This window comes from Protopterus annectens, chromosome 11.part0 (assembly GCF_019279795.1).
Source record: "Protopterus annectens isolate FY-2018-M chromosome 11.part0, PAN1.0, whole genome shotgun sequence".
In the NCBI taxonomy this organism is placed as follows: domain Eukaryota; kingdom Metazoa; phylum Chordata; order Ceratodontiformes; family Protopteridae; genus Protopterus; species Protopterus annectens.
In genome coordinates, this window is record NC_056745.1 from 1,481,118,398 (window position 1) to 1,481,136,458 (window position 18,061).

An 18,061-nucleotide genomic window follows, 5' to 3' on the forward strand; every position below is an offset into this window, starting at 1 on the left:
ACGTTGTTTTCACATACGACCGAAGGGGCATCTAGAGCAGCGGGTTCGGGCATTGTCATGTCCCCGAGGGATGCTCTAATCCACGATTGGCCCACGGGACTTCTTTATGCCTATCCTCCCATTCCCCTGATTCCACAATTTCTAAAGAAAGCTCTTCGGTTGAGATGCAAGGTGATCCTCCCAGCTCCATTCTGGCCTTGACAAGTTGTGTTCCCCTTCCTTCGGCCTCACCTAGTATACCTGCCATCAACTCTAGACCCTCTACCAGATCTGATTACTCACCCCCAAGGCTTGAGTCACCCAAATCTGTCCAGTCTCAAGCTGACAGCTTGGTTTCTCCACTTCCATTAGTCACCAGGCAAGCTAATCTCTCCTCGCCTGTTTGAGACATCATTCTGGCCTCTCATAAACCATCCACCAGAAGACTATATCAGGATAAATGGAAAAGGATCTCCATCTGGTCCAAAGATAACATTTTAGACCCATATTCGGCTCCAGTAACTGCAGTGCTTCAGTACTTTAAGTTTTTTGATAATGGAGCATTTCCCTCTACCGTATGAGTACACCTAGCATCAATTTCTAATTTCCACAATAGTATAGATGTCACCCTTCTTATTTCTTTATGCCTTTGCAAGGCCTTCCTCAAGGGGACCTCTCGTATCAGCCCTCCTGTCAGACAGCCCATGGAACCATGGAACCTCACTTTAGTCCTTCAGTCTTTGACTCAAAAACCTTATGAACCTGCTGCGAAGTGTGACCTAAAGTTTTTGTCTTGGAAATCTGTTCTTGGTGGCCATCACGTCTGCCAGAAGGGTCTCGGAGCTGCAGGCATTGTGTATCAAGAGGCCCTATCTGGTCTTTCATAAAGACAGAGTTTCACTTTGGATGAAGCCATCCTTCCTTCCCAAAGTTGTTTCTGAATTCTCCATAAACCAGACCATTGACCTACCAGTGTTCTTCCTAATTTTGCCAATAGAGGGGAGTACTGCCTTCACTCCTTGGACATACTGAGATTTTACCTAGATATGACCAAACCTATCCATAAATCTGAACAGATTTTCATCTCTTTTTTTGGGCCCAGAATGGGAGATGCTGTTTCCAAGGTTACATTATCAAAATGACTAAGGGACTGCATACGTTCCATCTATTCCCTCAGTCACGAACCTATGCCAAAAGTTAAATCTCATTCCATTAGATCTATGGCAGCATCTTTAGTTTTCCATTCTAGGGCTTCCATAGATGACATCTGCGCAGCAGCTACTTGGGCTAAGCCTCATACCTTTATCAGTCATTATAAATTGGACTTGGTCTCCAGAGGGAGAGCTGCCTTCAGCTTGGTGGTACTCAGGAATGTTCTTCCATAAGGGCCGCCCATGGACCTCAAGGTAGCTTGAGATTCTGTCCCATCAGTGATGAATGGAAAGAAGATTAACATCAGATAAAGAAGTTATGTCTTACCATAACGTTCTATCTTCTTTCATTCATCACTTCCCACCCTCCTTCCCCCTCCCAAGGCTCCTGGGGGATGCTTTGGGTCCAAGTGGTGTCCTAGGGTATTTGCGCAGAAGTGGCCTTGGCTTTACTTCTCTTTCTCTAGCAAACTTGATCTGGGGTAACGGAGAAGGGCATTCTGGGTAGAAACTTAGCTCAAGAGTTTTCTGGCTGGTGTGAGCTTGGTAAAAAGGCCGACTTGGTTCCGAGGGCTCAGAATCGAATCCATCAGTGATGAATGAAAGAAGATGAACAGCACAGATGGAATGTTATGGTAAGACATAACTTCTTTTTCTTTACAGTTTAAAATGGGAAACACACAAACTCTGGTACCCATTGCAGTGGTAGAGCAGTTAGGTGCCAAGATAAAACTGTAGTTGCAGTTAAATGGTCAAAGGGCACTTCCTGGAAGCCATGCAAGAAAGGAAATGGAAAATGTAACATTTACCCCCCAGCTACCACAGAGGGCCCCTCACATTTACCCCCAGCTACCACAGAGGGCCCCTCACATTCACCCCCAGCTACCACAGGGGGCCCCTCTCAAAGATCAGCTAATATTGTGAGTGCTTGCATGGCAGTGCTGGAACAGTGCAGAATAAATATGGACAGTTTAGTATTCTGCTAAATTTTTTACCTCTAAATGCAGTGAAGTATGTCAAAAACAAATACATTTTGCAGTGTTTTATGTATTTATTTTCATCGCCAATTTGATGCACTCAAGGGTTACTAAGAGCATGTGCCCGTCCTTAGATGCAGTGAGCATGAGACAGGAAGTCTATCCTAGATGGACATCGGTCCATCACAGGGCATGCAAACACATACAGAATTTCACTGCATCTCTGGGATGTGGGGGGACAACAGAGAATCCAGCAAAAGCCCACACAAATCATGGCATAACATGCAGGCTTCACAGAAGATACAAATGTCTTTTGTAGGGAATTCTGAGACATTCAGCAGTTAAAGTACATCCTTCTCCTTGTCAGGCATCTTGCCTCTGGGTAATTAATTTACCTCTGTGTAGCCCAGCCTGCCATATGTTATAGTTTGCATAATAACTACTTGGTATTTTATCTCCTTACCAGAATGTAATACTGCATTTCTACACATTTTAATATTTTCATTGATTAGTACATTTGTATGTTTTAAATGCATTTAACTGAAACGTTTGGGGGAAAACCCTTTATTAACTTCCTCCATTTTTTGTTTTATTTTTTTTCTTCACTTGTTTTGGTAGCTGATGAAACAATTAGCATGCTGTGGGAAATGAAGATGAATAAAAGAAATGAAAAACCTGACTTACCGAATACTGTAACAGAACTGGTAACTGAAGACGGATGCAAACTCTATATAATTGGCACTGCACATTTCAGTGATGACAGCAAAAGAGATGTAGCAAAAGTAAGACTTGAACTTGCAGCTTCTTGGTGCAAATGGTAAAGTAAGTGTTTGCAGGATATGAAAGTGAGAACTAATCAAGAGTCGCAGTCATACTTGGATTATACCCACTTAGTTGGTGTCTTATGCTGGACAAAAATTGAAAAAGCAATGCCTTCTTTCCTGTGATGCAGTGCACTGCAAACGGTACTGATATAGGTGATGCAGTGCACTATAAATGGTACTGATATGGGTGATGCAGTGCACTGCAAATGGAGCTGATATAGGTGATGCAGTGCACTGCAGATGGAGCTGATATAGGTGATGCAGTGCACTGCAAACAGTGCTGATATAGGTTGACGCGAGACATTCTAGTTTATTGGATATTCTGTTTGTTTATTTTTCTTTCCATTGTTGAGTGCTGTACATCTCTGTGTACCAGATTATTTTACAATGTTTTTTATTAGCATTTGTGTTTTTTCATCTTTGTTAACAAGTACAGCTGTAGGCAGTAGCCCAAAAGGATTTGTATTCCTATTTTCTGTTTTGGTTGAGCCTTAAACATAATATTGATGTTCGTGAGTGCTGCAGTAGCTATAATCAGAGACAGAAAATTATTAGCTCTGTTAACCAAAAATCATCTGGGGTGTGTGTGTGTGTGTGTGTGTGTGTGTGTGTGTGTGTGTGTGTGTGTGTGTGTGTGTGTGTGTGTGTGTGTGTATATATATATATATATATATATATATATATATATATATATATATATATATATATATATATATATATGCATGAACTACTGTGAAGAGCATGACATGTTCGCCCATCAGAGGTACTACCTCTCCCTGGCACCCCATACACCCCAGAGATCTCTCACCTGTGGCTCCTCGTAGCTGTCTGCATGCAACAGAGGCCACCCCACCGGGCAATGGCTTCGACTGGCCGGCAAAACCAGGTGAGGGTAGCCGACGGGTTTGCAACCCTCGGTGAGTCAGGGCTTGTCTACCTATGCATGCGAAGACTGGATCCAGCAGACTGTATGGAAGAAATCACCAGACTGATTCAATGGGCAAGAAAGCAGAGTCAGCTAAGTGATGTGGAGCGCACATAGTGCACAGTGAGGCACATTAGGACACTGTTGGCCATCCACTGCATCCCGACCCATCTGTATCAAGATAGGCTGGGACAAGAGAGTGAGACTGACTATCTGCGCAACTCCCTCTCACTATAATCCAATTCACGCGCAAGTCAAGACATCACCCCCCCCCCAGAGTCCTGTGGCGATGAGCGAATGACCAAGCAGCAGGTGCGGATGCACTGGAAGCTGTAGCCACAACCTGACACACAGGCGGCCCAGGGCAGTGGGTCTCTCTACTGGACTGAAGCAGCAGTGGAGTTTGGCAGCCCCCTGGGTGTCTGAATAGCCCTATTTAGGATCGCTCTGCTCACCTCCATGGTCTGAGGAAGGGGCTAGAAAAGGTGCCCTAAACATAGCCTGCTTCATCCTACCCCTGGTCTGCTTGCTGTGGCAGGCGGGGATCCCAACCATGCGGTTGAATCACAAAGAAAAAAACATTGGTGACTTCGCTCACCATTGGCACATGGAATGTGCGCACACTCATGGATAGCTCCAAAACAGACAGACCTGAGAGACGGACAGCACTTGTCGCAAGAGAGCTCGGCAGGTACAACATCCAGATAGCAGCCCTCAGTGAGACCAGGTTCACAGACGAAGGCCAGTTGACAGAAGTTAAAGCCGGTTATACTTTTTTTGGAGTGGCCGCAGCAGCGATGAACATCATTAAGCAGGAGTGGGTTTCGCCATCAGATCTAATCTGATTAGCAAATTAGCCAGGCTCCCTAAAGGATTCAATGACCAACTCATGTCTCTGTGGCTCCCCCTTAAAGGAAAGTGCCACGCCACCTTCATCAGTGTATATGCCCCCACCATGACAAATCCAGACGAAATTAAAGACAAATTTTATGAAGACTTGGAGTCCCTCATAGCATCTGTGCCCAAGGTGGATAAGCTCATCATCATAGGTGACTTCAGTGCCAGAGTTGCTGCAGACCACCAGGCATGTGGGGGTGTCATTGGGAGGAATGGAGTCGGCAAAAGTAACAGCAATGATCATCTACTTCTCAAGACCTGCGCAGCTCATGACCTGTTGATCACAAACAGTCTTCTGCCTACCCAACCGTAACAAGATGTCCTGGATGCATCCACGCAGCAAGCACTGGCATCTTATTGATTATGTTATAGTAAGAAGAAGGGACAGGCAGGATGTTAGAGTGACTAAAGCCATGTGTGTCGCAGACAGCTGGACAAGACCTCAGACTCTTCCTCTCCAAACTCAACATGCACATTCAGACTGGGTGGCACCTGCAGGGGAAAAAGATCAATAAGTGCCTGAATGTCAGGAAGCTAGAACAGAACTCTGTGCACCAGAACCTCAGGGAGGACCTCGACAGTAAGCTTGACCAACTCAGCTTTGGCGCCAACAGTGCAGAAGAGGACTGGGCAGCCTTTAAGGATGTGATCTACAACACTGCTCTCGCTCATTTGGACCGGAACACACACAAACACCAGGACTGGTTCGATGATAATGATGAAGACATTCAGAAGCTGCTGGATAAGAAGCGAGAAGCCTTCAGATCTCTCCAGCAAGACGGTACATGCGTCTCCAAAAAAGCAGCGTATAACTCCATCAAAAGCGAAGTGCAAGTAAAGCTCAGAGAGATGCAAGACTCCTGGCTTAGCAGAAAGGCAGATGAGATCCAGGTGCACGCTGATAGCAACAATTCCAAGTGTTTCTATGATGCCCTGAAGACCATCTACGGGCCACAGTCCTGTGGAACATCACCACTGCTCAGTGCCAACGGGTCCACCCTGATTACTGACAAGAAAGCCATCCTGGAAAGATGGGCTGAGCACTTCAACAATGTCCTGAATAGGCCTTCATCTATCAATACCGAAGCCATTGATCACATGCCACAAGTCGCCATTAACACCTCCCTGGCAGAACCTCCAAAGGAATCAGAGGTTAAGGAAGCAATTGATCTTCTCTCCAATAGTAAAGCACCAGGCTGTGACTCCATTCCAGCCGAAGTCTACAAGACAGGGTGACCGGTCTTGTTACAGAAGTTCACCGAGCTCTTCCAGACCATGTTGGCAATAGGAAGTTATCCCTCAGGAGCTAAAGGATGCCTCCATCATCCATCTCTCTAAGCGAAAGGGAAACAGGCCTTCTTGTGACAACCATAGAGGAATTTCTGTCCTGGTCATTGGCGGCAAAATCCTTGCCAGAGTCATCCTCAACTGTCTCATTCAACACATGAAAGATGGACACCTGCCAGAGAGTCAGTGCAGCTTTAGAGAGGGCCGAGGGACACTGTACATGATATTTACAGCATGTCAAATTCAGCAGAAGTAATTTTAAAACACCAAAGCTGGATTCTAGTTTTCAATTCTAGTTTTCGCATGGCTATTTTATACATTGGAATCGGGACAGTGTGCTTTTAACTTGTTTTGGACACTACATTGGACATTACATCTACACTTGCCTGTGACTTTGTTTTGGGTATTGGTGTACCCTTTTACTGAATTTTCAGTGATTGTTTTTCAACATTAAACTTCGTGTGGCTTTTACATCCGGTTTTTGGAGCTTTGGTGTTTTAAAATTTCTGCAGTTTGTGGACGTTTATTGGTGTTTGCTAGTAAATTCAGCAGAAGTGCCAGGAACAAAACAAGGACCTTTACACAACGTTCATTGACCTGACCAAAGCCTTTGACACAGTCAGTCATGAGAGGTTATAGCGGATCATGGAGAAGTTTGGCTGCCCAGGCAAATTCATCAGTATGGTGCGCCAGTTCCATGATGGCATACTTGCTCGAGTACTGGACGATGGCAGTATGTAAGTTATTTATCTCGCCTTCATTCTTGCTGTTTGGGATTGGAGCCGATCCTCGGCTCCGGCTCAGCCATCTTCAGTAGCTCGAGAGCTGTTTACTGGTTCGAGGCTACCCCTTATCCCATGATGCCTAACTGTAGCTACCCAGTTCTCGTTTGCCACTTCAGCTGCGAGGTGTGTTGTTTTCTGGCTCAGGCTTGTATTTTCAAATTTTCAAACTTTTTGTGTAGAAATATATCTTTATACTTCTTAAAACTATTAGATAATTACCTTTTCTTAGTTTTATTTACTAGTGTTTGTTGAGTACCGTTTTAGTCCTTCTTAGTAGAACTAACTGTGCCCCCTCGGAAGAAGAAGTGCAAGAGGAAGCACATTGACTCCCCTGAGTCTGTCACATCTGATACAGACTTAGATGAATCGGATGGGTCCCCGAGATCCCCCTCTGAAGATGTTTCCTTCTCGAACATCCTGGAAATGCTTAGGCAGAGGGGGAACTGGAATCCCGTAGCCCCTTCCGAGGATGAGTCTGTATTCCTGGATGCTTTCGGTTCCCGACCTTCTACCTCCTGGGTTTCTCTGCCTTTCGACCCACTTATGTCCGTAGTGGCTCAAAAGGCTTGGTCAGCTCTGGACACAGTGGAACCAACTCTGAGGAGACCTGGTAAATTTATTACAGCTCCCCAGGATAAGCAATTCCTTTCTAAAGGTGTGCCCATTGATGCCATGGTGGTAGCAGCAGCCACCAAAAAAGAGCTAGCAGAGACCTTTTCATCTGTTCATCCCCCTAACAAGGAGTCTAGGATGATGTACAGGTACGGAAAGCGAATGTTTGCTTCAGCGACCTTCTCCATGAGGTCACTGAACTATCTATGTCATTTTACTCGACTTCAAAGGGATCTCCTTAAAGAGCTTGGAGATACCCTTCAAGATCCTACAGATGAGGGAGCACAAGCCAAAATAGCTTCCCAGCTAGCAACTAGCGATGCTTAATTCTATAGTTAACTCCTCCATGAGGCTCATTTCCTATGCAGCCGATGGAGCAAGTAGAGCCGCGGGCATGGGTGTAGCCCTTAGGAGGCATGCGTGGATACGGTTGTGTCACTTTGCGGAACCCTTTCAAGTGTCCTTCACCAATACCCCCTTTGATGGCTCCTTTCTCTTTGGACCACAGATGAAAGACACGTTGACTAGGTGTGAGCAAGTAGGCAAGACTCTTTCTGCCGTGGGAGTCCATTTTTCCACTCCCTCTAGACCTTACTCCAAGGATCAGAAGAGTGGGTAGATGTGGTTCCGTAAATCTCAGGGAGCCTTGCCTGACACACACAGTGATTTTTCCTCCAGAGGCAGAGGGGGAAACAATAATAATAGACGCTGCCCTCATGACAGAGGTGTTCCACAGAACCAGGGCAACAGAGAATCTTTCTCGGATAAGCCCTTCCAGCATCCCTGAAGGGTTGCCCGGCTGCTCACCTCTGGATGCAGTCGGGGGAAGACTTTCACTGTACCCAAAAGCCTGGCAAAATTTAACAGAAGACAGACTGGGTACAGTCCATTATATCCGGAGGTTACAAAATTCCCTTCCATCAACCCCCCTTACAGTAAAAGAAAATCCTTCCAGATGTTCCACCCAATCTGAAGGAGCAAGCAGTAATAGAAGTTTCAAAACTGCTAGAAAAAAGAGCCATCCAGGAAGTCCCCATAGACCAGCATGGATCCGGAACTTACTTAAGGTTCTTTTTGGTACCAAAAAAGACAGGGGACTGGGGACTGGAGACAGATTTTGGATCTCAGCAGACTAAATAAGTCTGTACAAAGAACAAAGTTTCGGATGGTCATGCTACAGTCCATTCTACCCTTTCTGGGTCAGGACAATTGGATGTGCTCGATAGATCTTCAGGACTCGTACTACCATATCAAGATGGACAGATGCTCCAGGAGATTTCTTCGCTTTCTGGTGGGGGCCAGTCATTACCAGTTCAGAGCTCTGCCCTTTGGTCTCGCCCACAGCCCCCAGGGTGTTCACCAAATGTATGGCAGTGGTCACGGCTCACCTGAGACGTCAAGGATTCCAGGTGTTTCCATATCTAGATGACTGGCTCCTCACTGTTACCACCAGGCATCAACTCCTACAAGAGCGGGATTATACAATCACATCCTGCACCCAGCTAGGTATTACAATAAATTTCGAAAAATCTGCCTTGTTGCCCTGTCAATCTATCACTTACATAGGAACAGACTTAAACACAAGGGATATGTTCGCAAGGTTACCACTAGAGAGATTGTCCACAATTCGTCAGCAAGTGCAAATTCTAATGCAGAGCAAAAGGATCCAAGTCAGGTATGTCCTTCAAACTCTGGGCTCCATGGCAGCTGCCATTCTTCTAATCCCACTAGCGCGCTTCCACATGAGAATTCTTCAGTGGCTTCTTTTCACACAGTGGTCTTTCCAAGAGCTACCCATGTCTCACATGTTAATGATCATGGAGGCATGCAAAAGACACCTTTCTTGGTGGATGGCCTTCCCATTAGTTACTCAGGGCAGACCTTTCATACAACCCCTTCCGGTAGCCACAATGACGACAGACACCTCCCTCATCGGGTGGGTGGGCATTATCTAGTCAGGACAGTCAAAGGCACTTGGCAACCTCACGAGTACCATCTGCACATAAATGTCCTGGAAATGAGAGCCGTGCTCCTAGCACTGTAAGCTCTTCAAGACTCTCTTCCTTTCGGGACCATTGCAACTCAAACTGACAACATATCAGTGGTGTGGTATGTCAACAAGCAGGGCGGAACCAGATCCTACCCCCTGTGTCGGGAAGCACTCAGACTTTGACAGTGGGCTATTTCCTCCCAACATTTTCTGATTGCGACGCACATCCCTGGGAGATCCAACGTCATAGCGGACAGGCTCAGCAGAGCTATCCTCATGCCTCATGAGTGGTCTCTGAATCAGGAAGTTGCAGATCTTATTTTATGCAGATGGGGACAGCCTTGCTGCAATCTTTTTGCCACCCCCTTCAACAGCAAATGCAGCAACTACTTCTCCCTTCTTCCGCTTCCAGTTCACATACCCAGAGACGCTCTAGTCCACGATTGGCCTCAGGGACTTCTTTATGCTTTTCCTCCGTTTCCCCTGATACTGAAACTCATACAGAAAGCAAAATCATTGGGTTGCAAAGTGATCCTCATTGCCCCCTACTGGCCTCGACAGATATGGTTCCCGTTCCTGCACCATTATCTTCTCGATCAGCCCTGGACTCTGGACCCAATTCCAGATATCCTGATTCATCAATCAGGCGGGTTGCATCAATCCCTCCAAACTCTCCAGCTCACAGCTTGGTTGATCCACTTCCAACCTTAGCCAGGCTTCCCAGCATTTCCCCAGCAGTCCATGAGATTATCATCTCCTCTCATAAGTCTACAACGAGAAAAACTTATGCTAGCAAATGGAAACGTTTTTCTTGTTGGGCGGAGTCTAGGAATGTGGATCCCTTCTCAGCCCCAGTCCATGAAATTCTGGATTCCTGGCACAACTGTTTCACTCCAGGGCCGCTTCTGCTACGATTAGGGTACATTTGGCGGCCATTTCTAATTTTCATATTGGTTTGTCAAATTCTAACATTATGTCTCATAAGCTCTGTAAAGCTTTTTTGAGGGGAACATCTCTTCTTAGACCTCCAGTGAGAGATTCCCCTCCTCCCCTTAGGACCTTAATTTAGTCCTAACTTCTTTAATTCTTCCCCCTTTTGAACCAGCAGCTTCCTGCTCCATCAAATTTCTTTCTTGGAAGACACTCTTTCTGGTAGCTATCACTTCAGCTAGGCATGTCTCAGAACTTCAGGCACTATGTGTTTGTCCTCCCCTACCTGGTGTTTCACAAGGACAGAGTTGCTCTGAGGACTAATCCTTCGTTTCTTCCTAAAGTCTGCTCAGAAAATAATTTAAACCAATCTGTAGATCTCCCCGTGTTCTTCCCAATTCATAGCAACAAGGCAGAGTGCAAACTTCACCAATTGGATATTCATAGACAATTGCATTTTTACCTGCACAGAACTAAAGAAATAAGAAAGTCAGACCAATTATTCCTTTCTTATGCCTCAAACAAACAAGGTCTCCCAGTTTCCAGGGTGACCTTATCCAGATGGTTGTCCCCACACTATTACTTTTATTTATCAGTTAAGGAACAAAGAGTTACCAATTAAACCGAAAGGTCATTCTACTAGGGCGTTAGCCACCTCCGTAGCCTTTCAGTCTAGTTTGCCCATGGATTCCATCTGTGCAGCTGCCACGTGGGCAAACCCTCATACCTTTTTTTCTCATTACAAGGTGGATAGTCTCCCAGAGCAGAGCTGACTTTGGTTCCACTGAGCCACCCAGGGTGTTAGGTGCTAGGGACGCTGTCCCAAACAGCAAGAATGAAGGCGAGATAGACAACTTAACATTAAGAAGTTATGTACCTACCGTAACGTTCCATGCTAGTTGTCTTCATCTCGCCTTCTTTCTTGCATCCCTCCCTCCATTCCCCATCCTAGCGTATTGAGAGGAGTCCCTTTTTCACTGGCTGAGTATTCTTTTATTGTTATTCTGCTGGCCAGGTCTTCCTAACCTATTCTAGATATTAGAATGCATGGAACAACCAGTTTTGTCATAACTGGTTTCTCTCTTATTATGTCTGGATTAGCTATTTCAGATGAGATCTGGGTAGCTATCGCTAGGCATCATGGGATAAGGGGTAGCGTTGAGCCAGTAAACAGCTCTCGAGCTTTTGAAGATGGCCGAGTCGGAGTCGAGGATTGGCTCTGATCCCAAACAGCAAGAAAGAAGGTGAGATGAAGACAACTAACATGGAACGTTATGGTAGGTACATAACTTCTTATTCTTTACCATAAAGCTGCAGTTGGCAGCCATTTTCAATTTTCATGTTAGTAGGGAGCCTACCTTTTCCTCCAGACAATGCAAAGCCTTCATGAAAGAGGTGTATTTCTGCTCAGGCCCCTTGTCAAAGATCCTACTCCTTCTGGAGATTTGACTATGGTGTTGCAGTCTCTCGCTCAAAGTCCATTTGAGCTGGCTCATTACTGTGATATTAAGTTCTTGTCCTAGAAGATAGCCTTTCTTGTGGGCAGAACTTCAACTAAGAAGGGTCTCTGAGTTACAAGCTTTGTCATCCAAGACTTCATGTATCATTTTTTCACAAAGGCAGAGTCGCCTTGAGAAATAATCCTTCCTTCATGCCCAAAGTAGACACTGAAAGTAATATCAACCACTCCATTCAGTTACTTGTATTTTTTCCGAATTATTCCAATAAAGGCGAATACCTCCTCCATACACTGGCTGTACATAGGCAGTTAAGATTTTACTTGCACAGGAGTAAAGCTTTCAGGAAATCTGATCAATTGTTTGTAGCCTTCTCTCTAAACAGGCGTGGTCAAGCAGTGTCTAAGGTAACAGTTTCTGAATGGATGTCAAACTGTATTTCCATCATTTATTCCCTCAGAGGTATAGAGTTACCTCGTCTGCCTAGGGCTCACTCTCATGTTGGTTGCTACCTTGTCAGCCTTCTCTGCTAGGGTGTCAATAGCTGACATTTGTGCTGTGGCCACTTGGTCCACTCCGTACACCTTTATTTCTCATTACAAATTGGATATTTGAAACGGAGCATCTTTTGGTTTCATGGTGTTCAGGTACATCCTTCCATAGGAGCTGCCCAGGATAATAATGTAGCTGGGGATTCTGACCCAGTCGTGAGGAATAACAAAATGGATGCCATCAGATCAGTAGGTATGTACTTACCATACCTTGGTATCTGTGTTACCCTGTTTCATTATTCATCACTTCCTGCCCACCTTCCCCATCTGTGCTCTGGCGGCATCTGAGGAAGCTGGAGTCATTAGGCTCCTGGGCTAAGTTCCTTTAGTATATATTCTAGGGGTAACTGCAGCAAATTCGATCTAAGGCTTAGAGTGAAGAAGAGGATTATGGGAGAGTGAGGAGCTTGAACCTTGGCTCAATGACTTGTGTCGTGCCAGATTGGATACAAGACCCAGTCATGAGGAATAATGAAACAGGATAACACAAATGTGAGGTTATGGTAAGTACATAACTAGTACCCAGTCATGAGGAATAATGAAACAGGATAACACAGATGTGAGGTTATGGTAAGTACATAACTAGTACCCAGTCATGAGGAATAATGAAACAGGATAACACAGATGTGAGGTTATGGTAAGTACATAACTAGTATTACTGTGCATTTATTGTGAAGTTATGGTAAGTACATAACTAGTATTATTGATAACACAGATGTGAGGTTATGGTAAGTACATAAATAGTATTATTGTGTATTTATTGTGAAGTTATGGTAAGTACAGAACTAGTATTATTGTGTATTTATTTACAAATGAGGAGTAATTTTTAATTTTCATTTATGATTCTTGATATTTTCATCTGTGCAGAATAGTATTTAATGTGTGCTCATTTATTGTTTTGGTTGTGCATATCCACATTTTCTGGTTTGCCCAGCTTCCATAGTGTATGACTGACTAGAAGAGGTTTGTTGTGACTGCCTTAATGTTTGAGTAGCACTTGTATAAATTGAACTGTATTGAGAACTTAATGGCACTCCCATCTTTACTAACATTCAGACATGACCAAAACCAAAACTTAATGCTGCAACAAAGCTGCTAAATTTGCAGCAGGTACCCCTTTCTGAACCCACCACTGTATAGCACTAAAAAGCCTAAATTGGTTAAAACTACCCCATCAGCTAACATATACATAGCTTCTTACCACCTATAAAATTATCCAGAGTCCATCTGCTTGTCCAGCACTAAATAACATTCTACACAACTATGTTCCCATTCGGTCATTATGATCCAGTGACCAAAAACTCCTGTCTGCCCACAAACCTGTGAAGTCTGCTGGGCATTGTCTGTACTCGTACCATGTTACTAAGAACTTAAACTCTTTACCTGTATCAATCAGGTCAATACTGTCACATCCTTCAAAAGTATTCTGTAAAACTTCCTAGCCAAAAGCTGTCTCTGTTCCTGCGAGACACCAGGATAAACTATATCCTTAAATGTGAGCAAGTGCCTTCTCATACCTTACACCTCCTTACTGTACCTTCTTCACTCACTTCTTTATTTCTGTAAGTTTCTCTCTCCTGGCTTTCTTTCTAAGTATTACCATAAACTTGCTTTTCTCTTACTTTGTTTTGGAATTCCTGTTTGTATTATACTAACTTACTTTTAATTTCTGTATAAACTGGATTACATTTTTCTAAATTAAATTATTGTCATATAACTTGTATCTATTCTTTACCAATTTTTCTATATTATGTATAATTTGGTATAATTAACTGTAATTGTTTTTTGTATTATTTTTAAAGACTGTAGAATTATTGTTCTTAAAATATTATACTTTGTAGATTTTTTCCTTGGCATCCACAGATAATGGGCTGCTATCCACTCATACTTCACTGGTAATCAAATGTTAAAATAAATAAATTAATAAGCTCTGTCTCTGAACTTGTCACAACTTGTAACAACTACTGTGCTGTCTTATCTGATACAGTTATACAATATTTAGCAAATGCTCGTTGCTTTTTTGTTGGCCTAAAATGCTAAATTCCACAAAGATGTGTTTTTGTGCTCGTCGGATATTTCAAATTCTGCCATTTTGCGCTGGATAAGTGCCCTTGATGATGATATTGCCCAGCAGTAATAGATATGCACAATTTGTGACAGCTGCTAAATTATTAATGAATTAATTAAATACATCCCTTGGCTTAGTTGAGTAGTTTTTACGTGGCCCTCAAGTCTTTTGAGTTTGAGAATTTTGGCTTAAATATTCATGGTTATTTTAAGTTTCAGATAACCTGCAGTATGCTTCACTAATCTGTATACTAAAGAAACAGATATTCATTTCTGTTATCAAAGTCTTACTGCTGTTGAAGTGACATTAGAGTTAAAGGCCCGGAACGTACAAAGACTGAAGTTGAGTGCACTTCTAACGGTAAACGTGCAAATACTGCAGAGCAGTAGGCCTCACCCTTTCAGGGTCATACTGACTGCTGTTACTGCTGTGTTGCATAACTGATCAGAATCATTCATGCTGTCCAGAAGTAAAACAAACTGAATGACATCAGCATATTATCTGTTGTTCTGCCATATCTGTCAAATTTATTTATTTATTTATTTTATTTTGCAATTGTTTACTGGGAAGGTCCGATTGGACAGAGCTGTCCTTTTTCAGAGGAGCCCCGGGGAGAAAAGTGCCAGAACAATTGCTAACATAGTGCACACAAGATATTTACACATTCATTTATAAAAATATAGCAGACTAATTTAACAAATTTAAAACTTTAAACTGCAGCAAATTTAACTTTTAATCAGTACAAATTCTGAGGATGAGCTCTGTGCTGGTCCCTGTAATAATGGCAGAAAGTCATTTGACATTTTTTAGGTATGAACATTTTCTGCAGAAGATCTTTCACAACTTTAATGCCTTTTTCTCATAGGTATGTCTCTTCTGTAATGCTTTTACTCTCCTTACTTGGATACATACAATATCCCCTACTTTACATAGTCTGCATTCGATGTTCATCATATGGATCACTGCTGTAGTAGACTTGGCTATATGGATTACATCTTGCCAAGGATTAACAGCCAACCACCTTCCATGTGTCCAAACTGTCAGGCAGCACAAGCTGAGCCCTGTAAAAGACAAGTTTGGGTGTTAAGCCCTTTAGAATTATACTGCCTTCAGAGAGCAAGCCCTTTAGAATTATACTGCCTTCAGAGAGCATGCTCCTCTAAGGGTTTCCAGGACTGACCCTCAGCTTAGTGCTGTTCCTTTGCTGGGGCAAATAGTTCTCTTTGGGGGAAAAACCTTCCATTTTCTAAATATGTTTGTATTTTACCACTTTCCTATTCAGGACAGTTATTTTAAAGGTAGTATTTTTGTGTTTTAATGGCCTGTCAGAAGACAGTATCTTACTTTTAAACAAGAGTGCTCTTTTTTTCTTGTCATTTTAAAAGATGTATAAAGTAACTGATAAACATTTTTCCTGTGGAGAAATTATGTTTATTTTACTTTTTTGGGACTGGCTAGTGAGGCACACTGATGTCTCACTCACTACGTTGAATAAGGAGAAGGTAACAGTCAGCTGTCTATCAGGTGCCAGAATCCAACACATAACACACACACTCAGTTCACTCCACAACAAGTACAAGTATGACTCTGTCACTGTCCATGTGGGTGTGAATGACCTGAGATGCACCTCTTTGGACTACATGAAAAGAGACATGGAGGAGCTCTTGGATTATGTGGCCCAGGCAGGTATGACCCTAGCCCTGAGCAGCATCCTACCATCGACCAGAATGATACCTTGGTACAAGCAGAAAATGATTGACTTCAACAATTGGCTAAGTTTCTGGTGTCATTCTAAGGGGATCCAGTATCTGTCTGCTTGGGATTACATGATTAACAGACCTCAATGTTCTTCCAGAGATGGCCTGCATCTGTCACCCCTGGGTTTCCGGATACTGGCTAAGGCTCTTGCCACCCCTATAGTACCTTTTTAGGCGATGTTCCAAAGATCAAATTACCACCATAACAGCTATAAATAAATGCAATCTGAGGGTCATGCTGCTCAGTGCTAGAAGTCTAAATCTCAAGATGCACTTCTTCGAAGCACTCCTCAAAATGGAGAACATCGACATTTGTGCTGTAATGGAGACCTGGTTTAAAGCAGCAGAAAGCACCCCTGCACTACCAGGCTATAACTCATTCCACACCTTTTGGCACCAAAACATGGACCGAAGCTCCAAAGGCGGTGGTGTCTCCACATTCGTAAAGGATATGCACACCTCCAGACTAGTAGCCCAGCATAACGCATCTGAGATACTTTAGGTACAACTAACATTGGGTAAGACGGCGACTTAGGTCGTAGCCTGCTATAGGTCCCCAGCCGTGTCCCAAGACTCTCACTCCACATTCCAAAGTACCCCGGAAACTATTAGGGTCCAACCCAATACTGTCATACTAGGTGACTTCAACTATCCCTCCATCAACTGAGAAAACTACTCGTGCACCAATACACTTGCCCAACTCTTCCTGGAATTCGATTCCAATGCCCTGGACCAGCTCATTCTTAGTCCCACTAGAGGAAGCAACATCCTTCACCTGATTATTACTGACATGGTCAACTGTTGCTCTACACCAATAGTCAGTTCCTCCCTGGTTAGATCCGACCACAAACTAATCACCATGGAAGTCCACATCTCACCCACACCCCCTGCAAAGGTAACCACCATGAAAAACTTCTCCAAAGCTGACTTTGGGCTCCTAAAAACAGAGGTTGCTAACTTCACAGCACCCATGTCAATGGAAATAGATGCATGACTGCCGAATCATACACCATTGCACTGTACGAACATGTACATAAATGCATGGAACTAGCCATACCCAACAGAACCAAGGCACACTCCTCCAAAAAAAAGGAAGCCAATCTGGTGGTCCCTTGCCATTAATAAACTCTACAACAGAAGGAAGAAACTGTTGCAGAAAAAGGTGAATTCCCAAGACTGGAAAAACTCCCTTATTAGTCTCAACAAAAAGTTGAGATCCCTCATCAAAACCTCTAAAGCCAGCTATGAAGGCAGAATTGCAGCAGACACTAAAAACAACCACAAAGCCTTCTATAGATATATCAAGAATTTCAATGGTAATACCCAGGTTTGCTGTGAGTTACTGCACAATGGTACCTCCTATAATGAGTCAACAGGTACTGCCAACATACTGGCTGACAGATTTAGTGCCAGCTTCACCCCTCTCTCCCCCCTAAAGGGCCAAAGGGCCAATCACAATACCGGAGGAATGCCAGGCACCCAGCATTACTGCAGCACAGGTTAAAGCTGCATTGTCCAAGGCCAAGAATACAGCTTCCATGGGACCCGACAGTATCCCTGGATTTGCTCTACATGAAGTACAAAGTGAACTGGCATCACATCTGTCTGAAATATGTAATAAACCAAGCAAAATTAATACTAAACAATTGTTTAATAAATTGTTTTATTAAACACTTGTTTAGCATTAGAGTTGCTTGGTTTATTTCATATTTTATTCAGTGTTGGCTTTATGAACTAAGCTTTGTTTTTCAACTGTTTGGGTTTTTGAGATCACATCTGTGTGCCGAGATCAGTCACAACCTCACGTCAGGCTTTCTCCCTACCGAATGGCGCACTGCTACAGTTATACCTCTCCATAAAGGAGGAGCGAC

At 43.6% G+C, this 18,061-nt stretch overlaps 1 protein-coding gene across 5 annotated transcripts in view; it reads left to right on the forward strand.

Annotated features, from left to right (window-relative positions):
* The window catches only part of TRABD (TraB domain containing), a 788,001-nt gene that overhangs the window by 269,921 nt on the left and 500,019 nt on the right, over positions 1–18,061 (forward strand). For all 5 annotated transcript variants that reach the window (XM_044088787.1, XM_044088786.1, XM_044088788.1 and 2 more), the window contains exon 4: positions 2,726–2,889. In XM_044088787.1, the coding sequence (XP_043944722.1) occupies positions 2,726–2,889 (164 nt within the window). The remainder of the gene's footprint in view (positions 1–2,725; positions 2,890–18,061) is intronic.